Source organism: Pogona vitticeps, chromosome 1, assembly GCF_051106095.1.
Source record: "Pogona vitticeps strain Pit_001003342236 chromosome 1, PviZW2.1, whole genome shotgun sequence".
NCBI classification, from domain to species: domain Eukaryota; kingdom Metazoa; phylum Chordata; class Lepidosauria; order Squamata; family Agamidae; genus Pogona; species Pogona vitticeps.
Window position 1 is genome coordinate 299390573 of NC_135783.1, and position 17703 is coordinate 299408275.

Consider the following 17703-nt stretch of genomic DNA (forward strand, 5'->3'; position numbering starts at 1 on the left):
ATGAGGAGTGGATGTGAGAAAAATGCCTCTGAAGAAACTGAGGACATGGCAGGAGTCATAATCACCCCTCTCTTTCTCTCACGAGCACTGGTCCAGTTTGCAGGAGTACTAGTGGTTTGGAAGGTTATTTGTGCTAAAAAAACAATTCCTATTGTTATCAGCTTTGGGATTTTTATATCTAAAGGGGTATAAAAAGAGCTCTAAAATAAAATAAAAGGCATAATAGAACATGCAATGTCTTTAGTCTACAAAAGCCTATTGTCCATGTTCTTAAAAGACTCCTCCAAAACTGAATGGGGTTCTTGAAGAAGAGAATTCTCTATGATGCCACAAAATTCTGACTCATTCAGTCATTAGAATCTCTATAGCAAGAAACATTGGACATGAGCAGGAATAGGTAGAAAATAGATGTGGAAGATCTTCTAGACACCTATGGTATTTGCAGTAAATCAGAAAGGACTATAGTCTCCCAGTGATTTAAACATGTCAATAAAACAACTTTTCCCCATATTAAGCTATACTGCTAAAATGAAAAGCACTGGAAATGGGAAAATCCAGGAATAGATTTTTGAACGGAAGGATTATGTTTCGATTTCTCTACCTTCCCCTGCCATCTTGCCTGAAACTGTACTTCAGTGCCCAATAAATTACAACCAACAAAGTCTTCTAGTACCTTAATGTCTATCCAGCAGATATGTATGAGTATTACTTATAAACTGAAGGCCTTCAGTTCTAATTTTATTCCAGCCAGATACATTTTCCACAGCTCTATTAATTTATGAAAGCTAATTTGTTTGTTGATAAAAGAATATTTAAAATACAGTAGTTAACTGTAGTAAAATATCATTGAAAGAAATGGAAGATAACTGATTTCTCACTCTGAAATTTCAGCTCATACTGTCACCTCCCATCCGTATTGAGGGTAGATAGTAATATTTTGTTACTTTAACACTTTAATTTTTTTCTTTTCTTGCTCTTTTTTGTATATATTTTAGACCTACACTTGTTAATCACCATATCGCTGAATGTATTTTGTTATGTGGGGTTTTACGTTTTAACCTGTAAATTACCCAGAGTAGTGGTTACACTAATGGGGCAGTATATAAATCAAATAAATACCACTGAGCTATCCAGCAATTCAAATAAAAATTACAAACTTACAGTAACCTTCCCCAGACAGGCTCACATTGAGATAAAATTGTGTTAATCCCTCAGTGCTTTTATTTTGGTTTTGTTCTACATGTTGAAACAAACTAATACAGCTCCTTGAAAACCTACAAACCCCCTCCTCCTCCTGATTGATAATAGCATATTGTGAGGCCCCCAAGATGGAGGCAATGATAGGAGTGCCGTCGCTCCCAAAGAATACCCATCACACCCAGACATCCCCACCACCATCCCCACCGCGTCGGGAAGAGAAAGGTGTGGAGACCCCTGATTGGGGGAAGGAGAGCACCGGACCCCTTACCCTGAACAAAGGGGTAGACACCCAAGATTTGGAGGTGGTCCTGAAGGAGTTAACCATTACCCGGGAACCGGGGAGGATTCTGGCGGGAAACCGAGGGGTGGAGATTGAGACTGGGGTAGGGGATATAAGAGAAAAGACGAGGGATATACCGGGGGGTTTGGGAGTGGATATGGATGGAGGATCCCTGGACCCATAAGTGGGAGCAGGTCCGGGTTCCTCGCGAAGAGGCGGAGAAGCGTCGTCAGTTGGGACTGAAGCCCCGGCCTTCGTATTGGGGGGAGACGGAGGCAAAGGAGTGGAGAAGAAAGCTCCGCGAGGAACGGGAGGCAGTGGCCCGTGAGTTAGAGAGAAAGAGGCAATGGCATATCGCCGAACTGAGGAAGCTGGGGGGTTACCCGGCCCCTGGGGGGCAGAAGGAGGAGATGGGTCATCCTGGGATGGCTGGAGTGGAGATGAAGAGACATTACCGTTAATTTCGTTGGAAGAAGCATTGGACCCTGGGCTGGGATCTGTGCCGCCTATAACAGATCCCTGAAATCCAGAGACGACAAACCCATTTGTAAATAGTTTATGGACACCGTTAAAACCAAGCCATGTTTTGCAAGAGTCTTTAAACCCCTTTGTGGGGGGAAATCCTGTTGGTGTTAATGTGGCAATAAATACAGAACCTTTTGATGTATCTCCTCCGCCATGTCCGCTTTTTGGGGAACAGACAGCCTTACCAAACGAACCTTCACACATAACATGTTGGAAAATCCTATCAATATGTTTCTGCAAATGCCTAAAATGCTCTTAAAATGTAACTTTAACAGTAACTGGACATAATTGCTCAATATAACAATAAAGGAGCTTCAAACTTTATTACACCTCATTGCCTATAAAGAAAAGTAACTTGTCACAGGTAAGTTTCTTTGGAAATAGTGTCCAGCAGAGTCCATAACAGAAAGATCGTGTTTGAGAGTTTGATGGACACTCCAACGTACTTGACTTAAAAGAACACTTGAGGTGTGCATGCAGCAATTCCATCCACTTGAATTCCATTATGTTTTAAAGATATGCAGGATTACTTATGTTTGTGTATAACATTTGAATGCCAGCATTGTGGATGGATGTCGGCAGAATGATTGATTGATTGATTGATTGATTGATTGATTGATTGATTGATTGATTGATTGATTGATTGATTGATTGATTGATTGATTGATTTATACCCCGCCTATCTGGTCGTTTCAACCACTCTAGGCAGCTTACAACATAAAAATAACAAATATAAAGAAAATTGATTTATATCCCACCCATCTGGTCTATACAACCACTCCAGGCGGCTACTAACTGGTGGCTGAGTAGCTAAATGGTGATTGGCTGGCATGATGGAGTGCTAGGAGAGTGTGGTCTAATGAAAGTTAAATTAAGGTTTGACACAGAGGCAGTAGAAAAGTTTTTACTGTGTAGAGAGAGACAGCAGAAAAGTTTAGATATGACTGTCAAGAGATATCAGAAAGTTCGAAAAGAGGTTAATAATGTGGTACAGTTTCTGAAGAGAAGTCTGACTATAATAGTGTGGGTGTAAGGAAAACAGAAAATCTGTAATATAATTATTTTGAACTTTAAATGCTGAAGAAATCTATTTAGATTTTACTGTTATTTCAACCTTTAACGCTTATACCCAAGGCTCCACCTTTTTCTTCATATCTATAACCTTTGGCCTCTAAATTAAAATCGTGTTTTATTATTTGAACAGATCTCTCCTCATTATTTGTTTTATATGGAACTACCGTAAGAACAGGGAATGCAGACTACTAACAAAGGAAAATACACTCAAATAAGGCTATGCATGAGAGTTGACATTCTATAAGGCAATTCTAAAAATGGAGGCAGCCCGAAGAAAACATTTTAATTTTGAAAAATAGGCATTGGATCAGCACTAGCATTCATAGAATCCTAGAACATTGAGGTGGTAAGGCCATTGAGTCCAAACCCTGCTCAATGCAGGAATCCAAGTAAAAGCAGATCTGACAGATGGTTGTCCAATTTTATCTTGAATGCCTCCAGCATGTAAGTGCTTACCACCTCCTGAGGTAATTGGTTTCATTGTCACACTGTTGTAACAGTTAAGACGTTTTGTCCGATATTCAGACTAAATCTGGATTTCTGTAGCTTGAGTCCATTGTTACGTGTCCTGTACTCTGGGATGATCAAGAACAGCTCCTGCACCTCCTCTAAATACCTTTCAAGTATTTGAAAAGCGTTTTAATATCTCCCCTCAGTCTTCTTTTCTCAAGGCTAAACATGCCCAGTTCTTTCAATCTTACCTTATAGGGCTTCGTTTCCAGTTCCCTGTTCTAAATCTGTTGAAAAGCAACCCTGACAATTGCTTTGTGTTTGGGTGAAAAATGGTTAACCAATGGGAAAAGGAGTCAGCTTCTTAAAGTTTCCCTTGCTTTGTGTGACTTTGTGAATGCCAGTGAGCAGAAGAAGGTATTGTCAGAGTATTAAAAATTTACAGGCCTGAACACAACAGATGCATTAATTAGCTGCCATGATATCCAGGTGTGTAAAATGCTGAGTCACAGTGACTATGGAGAGGTTGTGCCTGGATGATGCAACTTCTGCTCTGATTGGGCAAGGGCAGATGCTTGAGTGTATATATTTGAAATGTACAGAGAAGATGTACCCTTCGTCTTCTACTTATGATTCCATGCTGTCGTGCTGCCACTCTATATATATGTATATTGTATATGCTGTAAATACACGTGTCATGTTGGAAGAAGCTGAACGTGTCTGCGTGAGTTATTTTTGCCATCAGGACCTGAAATAGCACTCTGCTAGATCCTCGCAGATTCACGCGTTGACAGGTATCATATAGACCAGGGGTCTCCAAACTATGGCCCACGGGCCACATCCTGCCTGCCTTGCCTCTTTATCCAGCCTGGTGAACGTCACAGGCTCCGGTCCATTCCCTTCAGCCCGTGCACACAAGCACACTGTGTTCCTTTGGCCCTTGAAAATTTGGAATATATATGATGTGACCTTCACATTAAAACGTTTGGAGATCCCTGCTATAGACCAAAGGTAACCCGGGTGTTCTTGGACTGCAACTCCCAGAAGCCTTCACTACTAGCTGTGCTGGCTAGGGTTTCTTAGAGTTGCAGTCCAAGATTGCCCAGGTTACCCAAGTTTGGGAACCACTACTACAGACTATGTTACTGCTGCCACTGTGATTTTTGGGGGCATGCACATACATTGGCATGGTGCATGCTTGAACACCTCCCAAAATTACTGCAGGGATTTTTTATTTGCCTTTTATAAACAGGTTTAAATTTACAGATTTTCTTATACTAAGGAACTCGATTTCAGTCAGTGAATGCATGTTAGCTATACAGTGGTGCATCGCTTAACGAGGAAATCGCTGTATTAGGTTCTTGCGATCGCTTTTGCGATCGCAAAACAATAGTTTAAATGGTTTTTTTCTGTTTAACGATGATCGGTTCCCTGCTTCGTGAACCAATTTTTGCTTTACGACTATCAGCAAACAGCTGATCATCGGGTTTCAAAATGGCCACCGGCTGAATAAAATGCCCCCCCCCCCGCTGTTTTCTAGGACGGATTCCTCACTTTACAGGCACCAAAAATGGCCACCGTATGGAGGATCTTCGCTGGACGAGCAGGTATTCAGCCCATTGAACGGTTTTCAATGCGTTTCAATTGGTTTTTTAAATTTCATTTGACGATGTTCTCGCTCTACAGCGATTTCGCTGGAATGAATTAACATCGTCAAGCGAGGCACCACTGTATACTGAAAGCAAATTATTAAGAAGACAATTATGTTCCATTCTTATTCTTCCTTTCATGTAAAAATATTCAGACTGCCCTTCACTATGAAAAGCTTGGCATCCTTTTTCCTCTGGACACACAATTGTGCAGCAGCATAAGCCCATTTCCTGGTGTTTTAAATAATGGATACATACACACAATATCCCACATTCATAAAATTGCGCTTTTGTAATGAATTGAATATTTAGAAGATATGAAAAGGTGCCTGAGTAGTGCCTGTGACAGCCTAAGGAGCAAGTGACTCAGCTAGTGCAAAAATTACCATATTTTTCGTTCTATAAGATGCACAGACCCCCCAAAAAGTGGGAAGGCTTGGGAAGCTTCAGAAGAGTCCCTGAAGGTAGCAATTTTGCCCTTTCTGGCCCCCGGGGGGGCTGGGTGAGCCTCCAAAGGGTCCTAGGGTGTGTTCCATAAGATGGACATCTCCATAAGGCTCACCAAATTTTATTTTTTCCTGTTTTCTTCTCCTAAAAATTTGGTGCATCTTATGGAGAGGTGCGTCTTATGGAGTGAAAAATACGGTAGTGGAAAGGTCTGTGCCTCCATCAGCTGGAATAACACAAAAAGTGGTGGCAGATGTAGGATACTAAAGTATCAGGACATGAGCTGGGAAGGATTTCTTTTTTTGACATCCAAGAATATATATTTTGGAATCCAAAAGATAGTTGAACTCAAAAGCTGAATATTCTTTGTGAGGAATAAAGGAAAAATTAAAAGGGAATAGTGAAAAGTGAGAAAAAAGTTGTGAAGTCAGTGGCTCACTAATCTTTAGCGCTAAAGCTTTCTGTGAGGTAAAAGTTATCTCAGACAACACTTGTGAGGAAAACTTTGCATATGCTTTGTAGGGGGGAGGCTCAGATGGGTGTCTAAAAATGGGATGGAACAAAAGTTTGAGGTTAGATTGGTTCAGTCAACAGGGATAGCCAATATTTCAGGAGGAGCATATTGGATGATGGCCAGGCTTGATCTAAACAAAGGATGCTTGTGGCTTGACATAATTTACTTGGCTGATGGGAGGTGTTTTGTGCATTTTTACATGTGTATTTTCGCCTCTTGTGTATATAGAACTCTTGCATCTAATTTAGAGGCCTCACAAGAATTCTAACACAGCCCCACTCCCATGCACATGTGATTCCATCACATAGATATATAAATGAGTCATGAAAGAAGAGTTTATATTTTATTTCTGAAATGTTTTTCATATTTCTTAAATTACACTACAGTATAGACCAAACAGAATCTTTTCTTGATATCTCTAGTACATACCAACTTTTTTTCTATTTTAAACATAGCCAACCACCCTATTTGAGTAACCATATACCTCCATATCATTATCCCCAGGTTTTAAGATCTTTGAGGAAGGTTTTTCTTTCATTCCCACCATGCTTGGGAGTGGGCTTCTTTGTTGGCTACTCCCAGGCTCAGTAACCCCCTTCCATGGGAGATCAGGCTGGCAGGCTCCTTGCTCTCCTTCTGCAGACGGGCTTTTAAAGTGTAATTTGCTGCCTAAGAAGGGATTCTAAGGGTGTGTGTGTTCTTTTATATTGTTCAGTGCCTTTAAATAATAAAGGTGAAGCAGAAAAAGAATGAATGAATGAATGAAAAGCAATTTGCAAAGTTTGCTGATATGTGGCTTCTGTTATTAGCATCTCATTGATGTTTTGAGTGTTGATTCTAATGGACTGACATAACTAGTTTCTTACAAAGTATTTTATAAATCAAGCAATTAATTTGAAAGTCTTATTTTTCTCCCTCTTTTCATTGCAATCTCATATACTAACTCCCCATCTAGCTTGATATACAGGATGAAATATGTACATAAATTGGGTATTTTCCCACATATATCTTCAATTCTGAAATCTTAGCAGCAGCATGGGCTCCCCTTGCCCTCATATCAAATTCCCCTAATTATTCTGGTGCTTTATCCATTTCCCTGACTATCATAAGCAGATGTGGTTCATCCATTAGAGCAGCTACTGCCCCATCTCTAGTTCTCCCTCCTGCCTGCTTCCTTATCAAAAGTACTAAATCAAACATACTCCATCTCTGCTCCCTTCCTAATGTGTGGTGGGTCTTCTGACCATTAAACAAAATGCACAGCTCTAAAACCTGTACTTCTTGAGACTGGTAGTTTTTAGGAAGTACAGTATGCATTTCTCTCTCAATCACACTACAAATACATCCAGCAACAATTCCCTGGAGGAGAGCTTTGCAGATAAACTGGACATTCCAGAAAGACAAACAAGTGGGTCCAAGATCAAATCAAGCCTAAACTACATCAGCAGACACAAATGTTGAAACCAGGGCTGTCCTGCTTTGGGCACATGAGAAGCCAAGGTTCTCTGGAAAAGACAATGATGCTGGGAACAGTTGAAGGCAGCAGGAAAAGTGGAGGGCCAAATACAAGATGGATTGACTCACTAAAGGAGGACTTGTTGAGGACAGGGCATTTTTGCGATCTCTCATTCATAGGGTCTCCATAAGTCAGTTGTGACTTGAGGACACAGAAAACGCCTAGTAGCAAACTAAATTTTGGGGCTGTGAAGTCTGAACTGTTATGAAGGCCCCTTCACAACCAGCAACAAGGTCTGGGTAACGACTGTCATGTTTTTATTTTGAATATTATTTTGTAATGAACCATATTCTATATCATTAATAACGTTGTTGTTTTTAAAGAAGAAACCTCATACAGTAGAGTAGACCCAAAATGAAGCAATGTGGACAAAAGGGGACCCCCAAGGCTTCTGCTTCATTCGGTCTGTAGCAGATCCGACCCTGAAAATTCCCGACCTCAACCAGGCCTCGCCCGTCCGTTCCGGCCCCTGGTTCTCCTCAGCCCCCTTTGCTTACTCATTAAACCGGCCGGGAACGGAGAGAGGCGGAGCCAAGGCCGCCGCCGCCTCGTCCCGAGCCTCGGGCCACCAAGCAACCGGTCATGGGCCTCTTTGCGCACGGGCTCTTAGGCTCGGGGCTGGGCAGCGGTTGGCGAGCGAAGCCTCTTCTCCTTGGCAGCGCCGCCTCCAGCCTGGCGGGGCACGCGGGGCCGAGGCCTCGGAGGGTCGCCTTCTCCGCCGGCAGCATGGCACCACCACCTCGCGTCCGTTTCTCCCCGGCTGTCCGGAGCCTCTTCGACCAGCCCGTGGCCATCTCGGTGGAGGCGCTGCGGGCCCAGCAGGCGGTCACCCTCCGAGCGTCGCTGGAGGATGAGGCCGGGGAAGTCTTCGAGTCGCGGGCCTTCTACCGGGCGGACGACGAGGGGCGCCTGGACCTGAGCCGCTCGCCGGCGCTTGAGAGCAGCGGCGGCGGCAGCTTCTCCGGCCTCGAACCGATGGGCCTGCTGTGGTCGCTGGCGCCGCGGAAGCCCTTCCGGCGCCTGGTGAAGCGCGACGTGCAACGCCCTTTCTTGCTGGAGGTGGAAGTGCTGGACGGTCACGGCGATCCCCGATCTGCTTCGCTCCTGGCCAAGGGCGTCCACGAGCGGGTCTTCCTGGCCGAGGGCGTCAGGAGGATCCCGGTCCGGGAGGGGAGAGTCCGGGCCACACTTTTCCTGCCCCCCGGTGAGTGGTGGGCTCCGGCTCCATCGTCCGAAATCCGCGTTTTTATGAAAAGTCAGGCGCCGCTCCTGTGTTTTGGGATCCTTGCAGTCTCTCGCCCGGCCGCCGGGCACTTTTCACCTATTTCCTGAAGGGGCGACTGAGTGGGCGGTTGTTTAGTTGGTTGGTTATAAGCCAGCAGTGCGATCCTGAGTGGTGTACTGTAATAGTGGAACGCCTTGGGCCTAGCTCTTGGGAGATGTGGCTTCTAGCTCCCACCAGATTATGAAACTCACTAGGTGAGGCACCCTCCCTTAGTCAGACCTGCTTCACAGGATTATTGTGAAAATAACATGGAGGAAATGAGATCCACGCATACCTTGGGCCCAGCTTTGGAATATTGCAAATAATAAATACATGAAAGCTTTACATGACTTGAAGGATCTTGTACAGTATGACCTTTGACGGGCCTGAGCTGGCTTCTTCAAATGCATGGAAACTGCAGTGATTTGAGGCTAGGCCACCTTGTAGCTTCGCTGCCACAGAAAATCCCATTTTTAACACCCTCATCATGAAAGCTGGCAACCATTTTCTCTTGCTCTGCAAAGCCCCCTTGATGAGCTGTCTCAATGGAGGGGCCCTGGCGCCAACAAGAGATTAGCCTTTGAGCATCAATGGAGGACAAAAACAGGACAACTCTGAGTTGCAGGCAGAAAGCAATGAATACATGGATCTGAGTTATAGTACTTGCCTCCCTGTGTCTGATGAACAGACTGTACATTTTCATATGTTCTTTGAACTGTACGGCAAGGCTTGTACCCTTAAGATAGTTTAGTTAGCAACAATGCAGCTGACACCTATGATATGATTTTTTAATCTTCTATTTTCTACTTTGGAGATACTATGAGCAGACAAGTCACATTTTGTTTTACTGTCGGTCCAGAATTGGTTATCCTTAAGTATTTTCTCACATGTCATGACATGCTTTTACACAACATGATGGATTCTGTTGTTTGTACCATCAAGTCTCATCCAGCTTACAGTGACTCCAGTCAGGGGTTTCAGGGTATGTGAGATATTTCCATTGCCACCTCCCCAGTAAGTTTCCACAGCTGAGGGGGGATTTGAACCCAAGTTGCTTAAGTCCTAGTCCAGCCCTCTATTCATTGCACCGTACAGGCTCTGAATGGCAACTTTAAAGCCCTCTAAATAAAAACAGTACAATTTCTTTACATTTTTTACAGGCGATGGCCCTTTTCCTGGAATCATTGATCTTTATGGAACTGGAGGAGGCCTCCCTGAATATCGAGCATCTCTGCTATCTGGTTACGGCTTTGCCATGTTAGCATTGGCCTATTACAAATATGAAGATCTTCCTAAGGAAATGAAGGAATTCCATCTGGAGTACTTTGAAGAAGCTCTACATTATATGCTGAAACATCCCAAGGTAGGGTCGTGTATGGATGGCTTTCACAAAAATAACAGGTGCTTTTTTCTAAGTTGGCTGTACTTGACAGCTGGAGAGGCAAGTTTCATGAATTCAGTGTGGGTTTTTAATCAAGGATGTAGAGGGCAGATGGTATCCTAGGGCTGTAATTACTTAAGTGTGCTCTTTTAAGCTCAAAGGACTTACATCTGTATAAGATTAGGCAGTTCTGCTCACTTTCTTGTCCACTTCCTGTCACAAGCGCCTGCCCGTTCTTTTAAGATCTTGAGCAGAGGCCCTGTTGCATGTCACCTTGCCATAGGGAGCTAGATGGATTAGTACATAAGAACAATGCTTTCTGTCCAGGTATACCTTGATTGTAGAACTCAGTTCCAAAATAAGGCAGGTTTACTCCAGCCCTTTTGAATTTTTGGTAGACTAACAAAAGTATATATTTTTTCTCTGGCCTTTGGTCTATACAAGTGGTTCTAAAGCCAACTTTTAGAGAGGTGGATTTGCTTTTTTTTAAATTCTGATTTTAATGTTTTTAAACAATATTTATTTTATTTTTATTTATTTATTTATTTATTTATTTATTTATTTATTTATTTATTTATTTATTTATTTATGCTTTAATCTTTCACTAGGTGTGCCTTGTTTTGGGGTTCCTCGTGAGCTGAGAAGCAATAAATCAGTATTTTGGCCAGAATCCTACTAGTGTTCCTATAACATTTGCATAACCTGCCATAGGTAATTGTGGCTAATTAATGAGGTGCTGGGTCACATCTTGACTATGTGCCTGGTCACACACACATACAGCCCAACCATGCTGTGTCTCAGAACTTCATTGATTAGTTGCAATTAGGTGCAGCAAGTGCCGCAATCTTTATTAAAATACCAATGAGATTCAGGCCTTTAAATTAATATATTAGAAATAAGCAAATGTAGCAATAATGTTTATTTCACTTTAAAAATTAAATTTTTAAAAATAAAGTTATTGTCATTATAAGTCTATACATAATATACACATACAACGAAATTCACACACCCAGAGACCAGATCCACATGCACACACATTAAAAAAATCCCCAAACACCCCCCACTAAAAATGCAAACATCTACACCCCAGGCTAAGTAACACTGTCCAACTGTTCACTACTGGTGGTCTTTAATTTCATTATTAAGTGCAATTATAGCTCTGGGATAAAAACTATTCAGAAAATGTGTGGTCCGAGTCTTAATTGTTCTGTATCTTGTGCCAGACAGCAACAGTTTAAAGAAGTTGTAAGCAGGATGGGAAAAGTCTCTAAGGATGTTGTGTGACTTCCTCGGATAGTGGGATGTAAAGATGTCATCCAGGGTTGATAGCTGGAGCCCGATGATATTCTGGGCAATTTTAATGGTTCTCTGTAGAGCTTTTTTGTCCGCTACAGAGCTACTCCCAAACCATACAAGAATGCCATAGTTTAGGACACTCTCAATAGTGCTACGATAGTAGGACGGAAGTACAGTGGTGCCTCGCTTGACGAGGATAATTCATTCCGTTGAAATCGCTGTTAATCGAAATCCTTGTCAAGTGAAATGAAAAAGCCCATTGAAATGCATTGAAAACCAGCTCAATGCGTTCCAATGGGCTAAATACCTCAGCGTCCAGTGAAGATCCTCCATAGGGCCGGCCATTTTCGGTGCCTGTAAAGTGAGGAATCTGTCCTGAATCACAGCGGGGAGCCATTTTGCACAGCGGGCGGCCATTTTAGAGCCGCCAATCAGCTGTTTTTAAATCGTCTAGCAAAACTCAGTTCCCAAAGCAGGAAACCGATCATTGTTAAGCGATTTTTCCCTATTAGAACATCATTTTAAAATTCATCGTCAAGCAGTTTCGTCACGTAATGAGGTAATCGTTAAGCGAGGCACCACTGTAAATGGCAAGATAAATTTAACTTCCGGAGCATTCTCAGGAAATACAGCCTCTTCTGTGCCTTCTCCACTAGCATGTTGGCATTTATAGTCTATGAGAGGTCCTCTGAGATATAAGTGCCCACTTATGTTGTCTGTAAGTGTATGATGTTTTTATCTGTTACAAAGCTATTAAAACTGTCCCAGATATAGACCTCAGATTAAGCACCACAGAATAAAACCATCTTCATCTTACAGTGGACCCTCGACTTGCAGACGGCTCCACTTACAGACTTTTTGAGTTACAGACTTCTCTGGCCACAAAATTTAGGTTCGACTTGCAGCCGGAGAATCGACCTACAGACTGGGAAAAAAACCAAAATGGAACAAAAACAGCTGGTTGCGGATTAATCGGTTTTCAATGTATTGTAGATCAATGGAGCCTTGACCTACAGACTTTTCGACCTGCAGCCACTGTTCCAATACGGATTAATTCTGTAAGTCAAGGGTCCACTGTGGTTACTAAAACCAGTGGGGTCCAGAATGTGTTGTAGTGCTTTCAGAGAATGTTACTGGAGACTGTGGCAATTATTTCACAAAGGAGGAATTTCCACACTTGAAGAACAACTCTCAAGAAGGAATATTCTTGAATTAGAGGGACATGATGCCCACCTGGTATTCAGTGGGTTGTTGTTGTTGTTTTTGCCATGTCCTTGTTAGGTTAGTGGTGTGCCTTAAATGTCCTATCCAAGTAAGCCACAAAACAGAAATCATAATGGCTTGTGATAGAAAAGCAGTAGATATAATCTGTAATATTTTTATTTTGACTGTTTCAAATAGTTGATTCAGGAGTGAGCTATTATAGTCACATTGTAGCTGGTATTGCTCTGATATTCTGAATGCCATTCTTTGTACTAAGTTAATGAAGTAGAAAAAAATAACAAAATAGTGAAGACTACATTAAAAGATGTCTTCTCATTTCTAGCACTTGAAGGAATGCTAGATTGAGAAAGCAAGGAAGACTTGGGTAAGCAGTATGACAAAAGCCAATTGGCCAGAATTGAAAAATATTTTTCCTCTTAGATTTCTCACCTAACTAAAGCTGAGTGACAAAGTTCATTGCTATGGCACATATACAAGATGTTCCTGGGTGCCTGTTACAATATAACTCAGATTTTTCCTTTCCTCTCTCTTTCCTTGCTCCTTTTCAGGTTAAGGGTCCAGGGATTGGACTGCTTGGACATTCCAAAGCCGTTGATCTTTGCTTTGCCATGGCTTCTTTTTTAAAGGGTATCACTGTGACAGTCTCAATTAATGGCTCCTTAGCCAATGTAGCTGCAACACTGCGCTACAAAGACATTGCTATTCCACCTCTTGGCACTGATGTGAAACAACTAAAAATAGACAAGAAGACTGGGATTGCTGACATCATTGATGTCCTGGACAACCCATTTGAGCATCCGGGCCACCCCAGCCTTATTCCCCTGGAGAAAGCAGAGGGACACTTTCTTTTCATTGTGGGCAAGGATGATCATAACTGGAAAAGTGAATTTTTGGCTGCTGAAGCCTCCAAATATTTGCAGGCTCATGGAAGAGAAAAACCTCAGATCATTTGCTATCCTGGAGCAGGACATTACATTGAACCACCATATTTGCCGATGTGCCCAGCTTCAATGCACCTTCTGGTGGGCATGCCAGTGACGTGGGGAGGGGAGCCCAGGGCTCATGCAGCAGCCCAGGTAGATGCTTGGCAGCAGATCCAAGCCTTCTTCCACAAACATCTCATTGGTGAACCAGGTAAAAGAAAGAACAAGCTCTGAATGTATTAACTATGAGATGTGTTTTAAAAGATAGGAGTTAGGTGCCATATATGTTTTGCAAGGCAGAATGTCAGGAGTTGATTGAAGGCACCAGTCAATCCTTGACATTCTGCTTTGTAAAACATACACCTAAAATATTCCTTAAATATTGTGCCTAAGCCTTTTGTTCCGTAGAAGTATTCTCTATAGTGAAAATTACACAAAGTTGATAGTCTTCCTTGTATGAGAAAAAGGACTGCTCTGCACTGGCATTTGTCCCACTACTGTATAAAGACTGTTTCCTACATAGATGGTATCTTTGTTTTCTCAGATGCCCACATGACTTTCTTACTTTTACTGATTACAGGTGGCCTTTTTTGAATGCCTTTTCAGTTCTGCCTTTTTGTTCAGGAATGTATATACAGTACAAATGCGAGCTGAAAACATGGATGTACACCCAGGCCTTCCCTCCTGTCAACTACTGATTTCTTTGCTTTGCTATTTATTATTTATTTATTCCTACACTATTTGTTATTGTATGCTATTTTTTTTTATTTTATTTTATTTTTATATTCTGTAAGCCGCCCAGAGTGGTAGAATATACCAGATGGGCAAGATATAAATCGAACAAACAAACAAACAAACAAACAAACAAATAAATAAATAAATATTGGTGACAGTATGTTTTGCACTATTTTGTATCAAAACTGTGTGATGTGTTCAATTGTATCAGTGCCTTCCATAGCTTTGATGAGCGTATCTTTATAGTTCATATTATCACTGATGAGGCACAGCATGGGAGTGTCTCATCCAGTGATGACGAACCTTTTTGAGCCCAAGTGCCCAAACTGCAACACAAAACCAACTTATTTATTTCAAAATGCCAACGGTGCAATTAAACCTGAATACTGAGGTTTTAGGGTTTTTTATGCAGTGGTGCCTCGCATAACGGGAGCCCCGTTTAACGAAGAATCTGCATAGTGATGAGGAATTTGCAATCGCTTTTGCGATTGCATAACTATGTTTCCTATGGGGAAAAATCGCTTTGCAATGATCGGTAAGCTTTTTCCCCAGCTGATCGCCAGTTCCAAAATGGCTGCCGGGTAAAACGGACGGATTTCTCGCTTACCGAGCACCTAAAATGGCCACCGTATGGAGGATTTTCGCTTAAAAGGTAAGTTTTAAGGCCATAGGAACGCATTGAAGGGGTTTCAATGCATTCCTATGGGCTTTTTAATTTCGCATAGCGACGAATCCATATAGCGACGATTTTTGCTGCATGGATTATCGTCGCTATGCGGGGCACCACTATACTATTATATAACTCATACAGTGGATATAAAAAGTTTACACACCCCTGTTAAAATGCCAGGTGTCTGTGATATTAAAAAATGAGACAAAGCTAAATTTCAGAATTTTTGCCACCTTTAACGAGACCTATGAACTGTACGGCTCAGTTGAACAACAAACTGAAATCTTTTAGGTGGAGCACTTTGTCTCATACAAGGAAGACCTGAAACTAAACCAAATCAAAACTCCAGAAGGTGTCCAGATGCCTGGTGTGAAACTCATGGCGTGCCTGGGAAGGATTTTGCCACCAGCATGCGAGGTATTTGTCGAAAGGGATTGCATCCTGGAGGCAACTCTGGATCAGCTTTCTTGCACCCCAGTGGATTGTGCCGGTGCTTCCTTGGTTCAGATGGAATTCTCCAGCTGCCCCAGGGGAAAAGGCGGTTGGCGGTGGGAGAGGGCAAGCAACAGCAATGTTTAGACTCTGCCCAGGGATTCCTGGAGTGGGGCCCAATCCTGGCGGCAGGCATAAGAAGAGCCCACTGCCCTGAGGCAAAGTGAGGCCTCACTCCACTGTGCAGAAGCCTCAGCAGTTGCATCTGCTGGACAGCACTCGGCAGCTCCAAAGGGGAGCCCTCCTTGCTTCCCGTGACATCAGGCCCAAACCCTGCCCGGCGCGGGGATTAAATGCCTCCCGGACTCCAAGAGTGGCACCACCCCCACCAGAGGGAAAGCTGGGGCTGGAGGAAAGGCCCTATCTATCTATCTATCTATCTATCTATCTATCTATCTATCTATCTATCTATCTATCTATCTATCTATCTATCTATCTATCTATCTATCTATCTATCTATCTATCTATCTATCTATCTATCTATCTATCTATCTATCTATCTATCTATCCATCCATCCATCCATCCATCCATCCATCCATCCATCCATCCATCCATCCATCCATCCATCCATCCATCCATCCATCCATCCATCCATCCATCCATCCATCCATCCCTCCCCTGCCCATCTAGACTGAAGTCTACTCTGGGCGGCTAACAACAATAGATAAAATAAAAACAATATAATAAAATAAAAAACGACAATAGTAATGTAGCTCAAGATGGGAAAAATATTGAAGTGATGATGACAGGAAGGAAAGCCTGCCTAAAGAGCTAGGTCTTAAGTTTGCTCTTCAAAAACCCATCGAGGGAGCCAGACAGATCTCTGGAGGCAGACTGTTCCAAAGGCGTGGGGCCACTGCTGAGAAGGCCCAGTTTCTTGTTCTTTCTCTCCGGGCATCCCTTGGCGTTAGGCCCCTCAGCCACCCTTCCTGGCTAGAATGAGTGATTCAGGTAGATCTAGGTGGGAGGAGGCGTTCCGCTAGATATCGAGGTCCTAAACCATTTAGGGCTTTATATGTCATCATTAACACTTTGAAATCAATGCAGAAAGGAATGGGCAGCCAATGCAAGGCAGCCAGAGTGAGGGAGATATACAGTGATAACAATAACTCAAGATGGGATGAAAAAATAAATTACATAGTGCCTGGAGGGAAGGCCTGTCTGAATAACCAGGTCTTAAGTTGGTTTTTAAAGATGCCCAGCAAGGGAGCCAAATGGATCTCGGAGGGGAGTTTGTTTCAAAGAGATGGGACAACTGCAAAGGAGGCCCAGTGTCTTGTTTTTTCTTTCCAGACCTCCCTCGGCATTAGGCCCCTCAATCGCCCCTCCTGAGTAGATTGAGTGGTGCGGTTAGATCTAGGTGGGAGGAGGCGCTCCGCCAAGTATCGAGGTCCTAAACCATTTAGGGCTTTGTATGTAATCATCAGAACTTTGAAGTAGACGCGGCAGTGAACAGGCAACCAATGCAAGGCGGCCAAAGTGGGAGTGATATGTTGGTATTTCCTCACTCCACTGGGAAGTCTGGTCGCCACATTCTGCATCATTTGTAGCTTCTGCATCAATCTCAAAGGTAGCCCCATGTAGAGCATATTGCAGTGGTCTAATCTTGAGATTATGAGCACATGGACCAAAGTGGTGAGCACCCCAACATCAAGATAGGGACGCAGCTGGGCAATCCGCCACAGATGGAAATAGGCGGAGTGGACCACTGACGCCACCTGAGTTTCCATGGTGAGCACCAGATCCAGATGTATCCCCAAACTGTGAACCTCACTCTTCGCAGTGAGAGTCACCCCCCAAAAAGAGAGGGAGTTTCCCAAACTGCTGATGGAGGGGGCACCCACCCTCAGGGCCTCTATCTTTGTCTGGGTTCAGCCTCAGCCCATTTTCCTGCATCCATTGCTGTACAGACTCCAAACAGCACTGGAGGGACAGAACAACATCCCCTGTGGCTGGAAAAAAAGGAAATATAGAGCTGGGTGTCATCAGCATACTGATGGCACAATGCTCCACATCCTCTGATGACCTCTCGCAGAGGCCTCATATAGATATTAAACAGCAT

At 43.0% G+C, this 17703-nt stretch overlaps 1 protein-coding gene across 1 annotated transcript; it reads left to right on the plus strand.

The window, feature by feature from the left end:
* LOC110088099 (acyl-coenzyme A thioesterase 1-like) lies at nucleotides 1–14638 on the plus strand. Its single transcript, XM_072986198.2, has 3 exons — nucleotides 1–8859; nucleotides 10080–10282; nucleotides 13369–14638. The coding sequence occupies exons 1-3, from the start codon at nucleotides 8238–8240 to the stop codon at nucleotides 13975–13977; spliced, it is 1434 nt and encodes a 477-aa protein (XP_072842299.2). The 5' UTR covers nucleotides 1–8237; the 3' UTR covers nucleotides 13978–14638.
* The last annotated feature ends 3065 nt before the right edge of the window (nucleotides 14639–17703 follow it).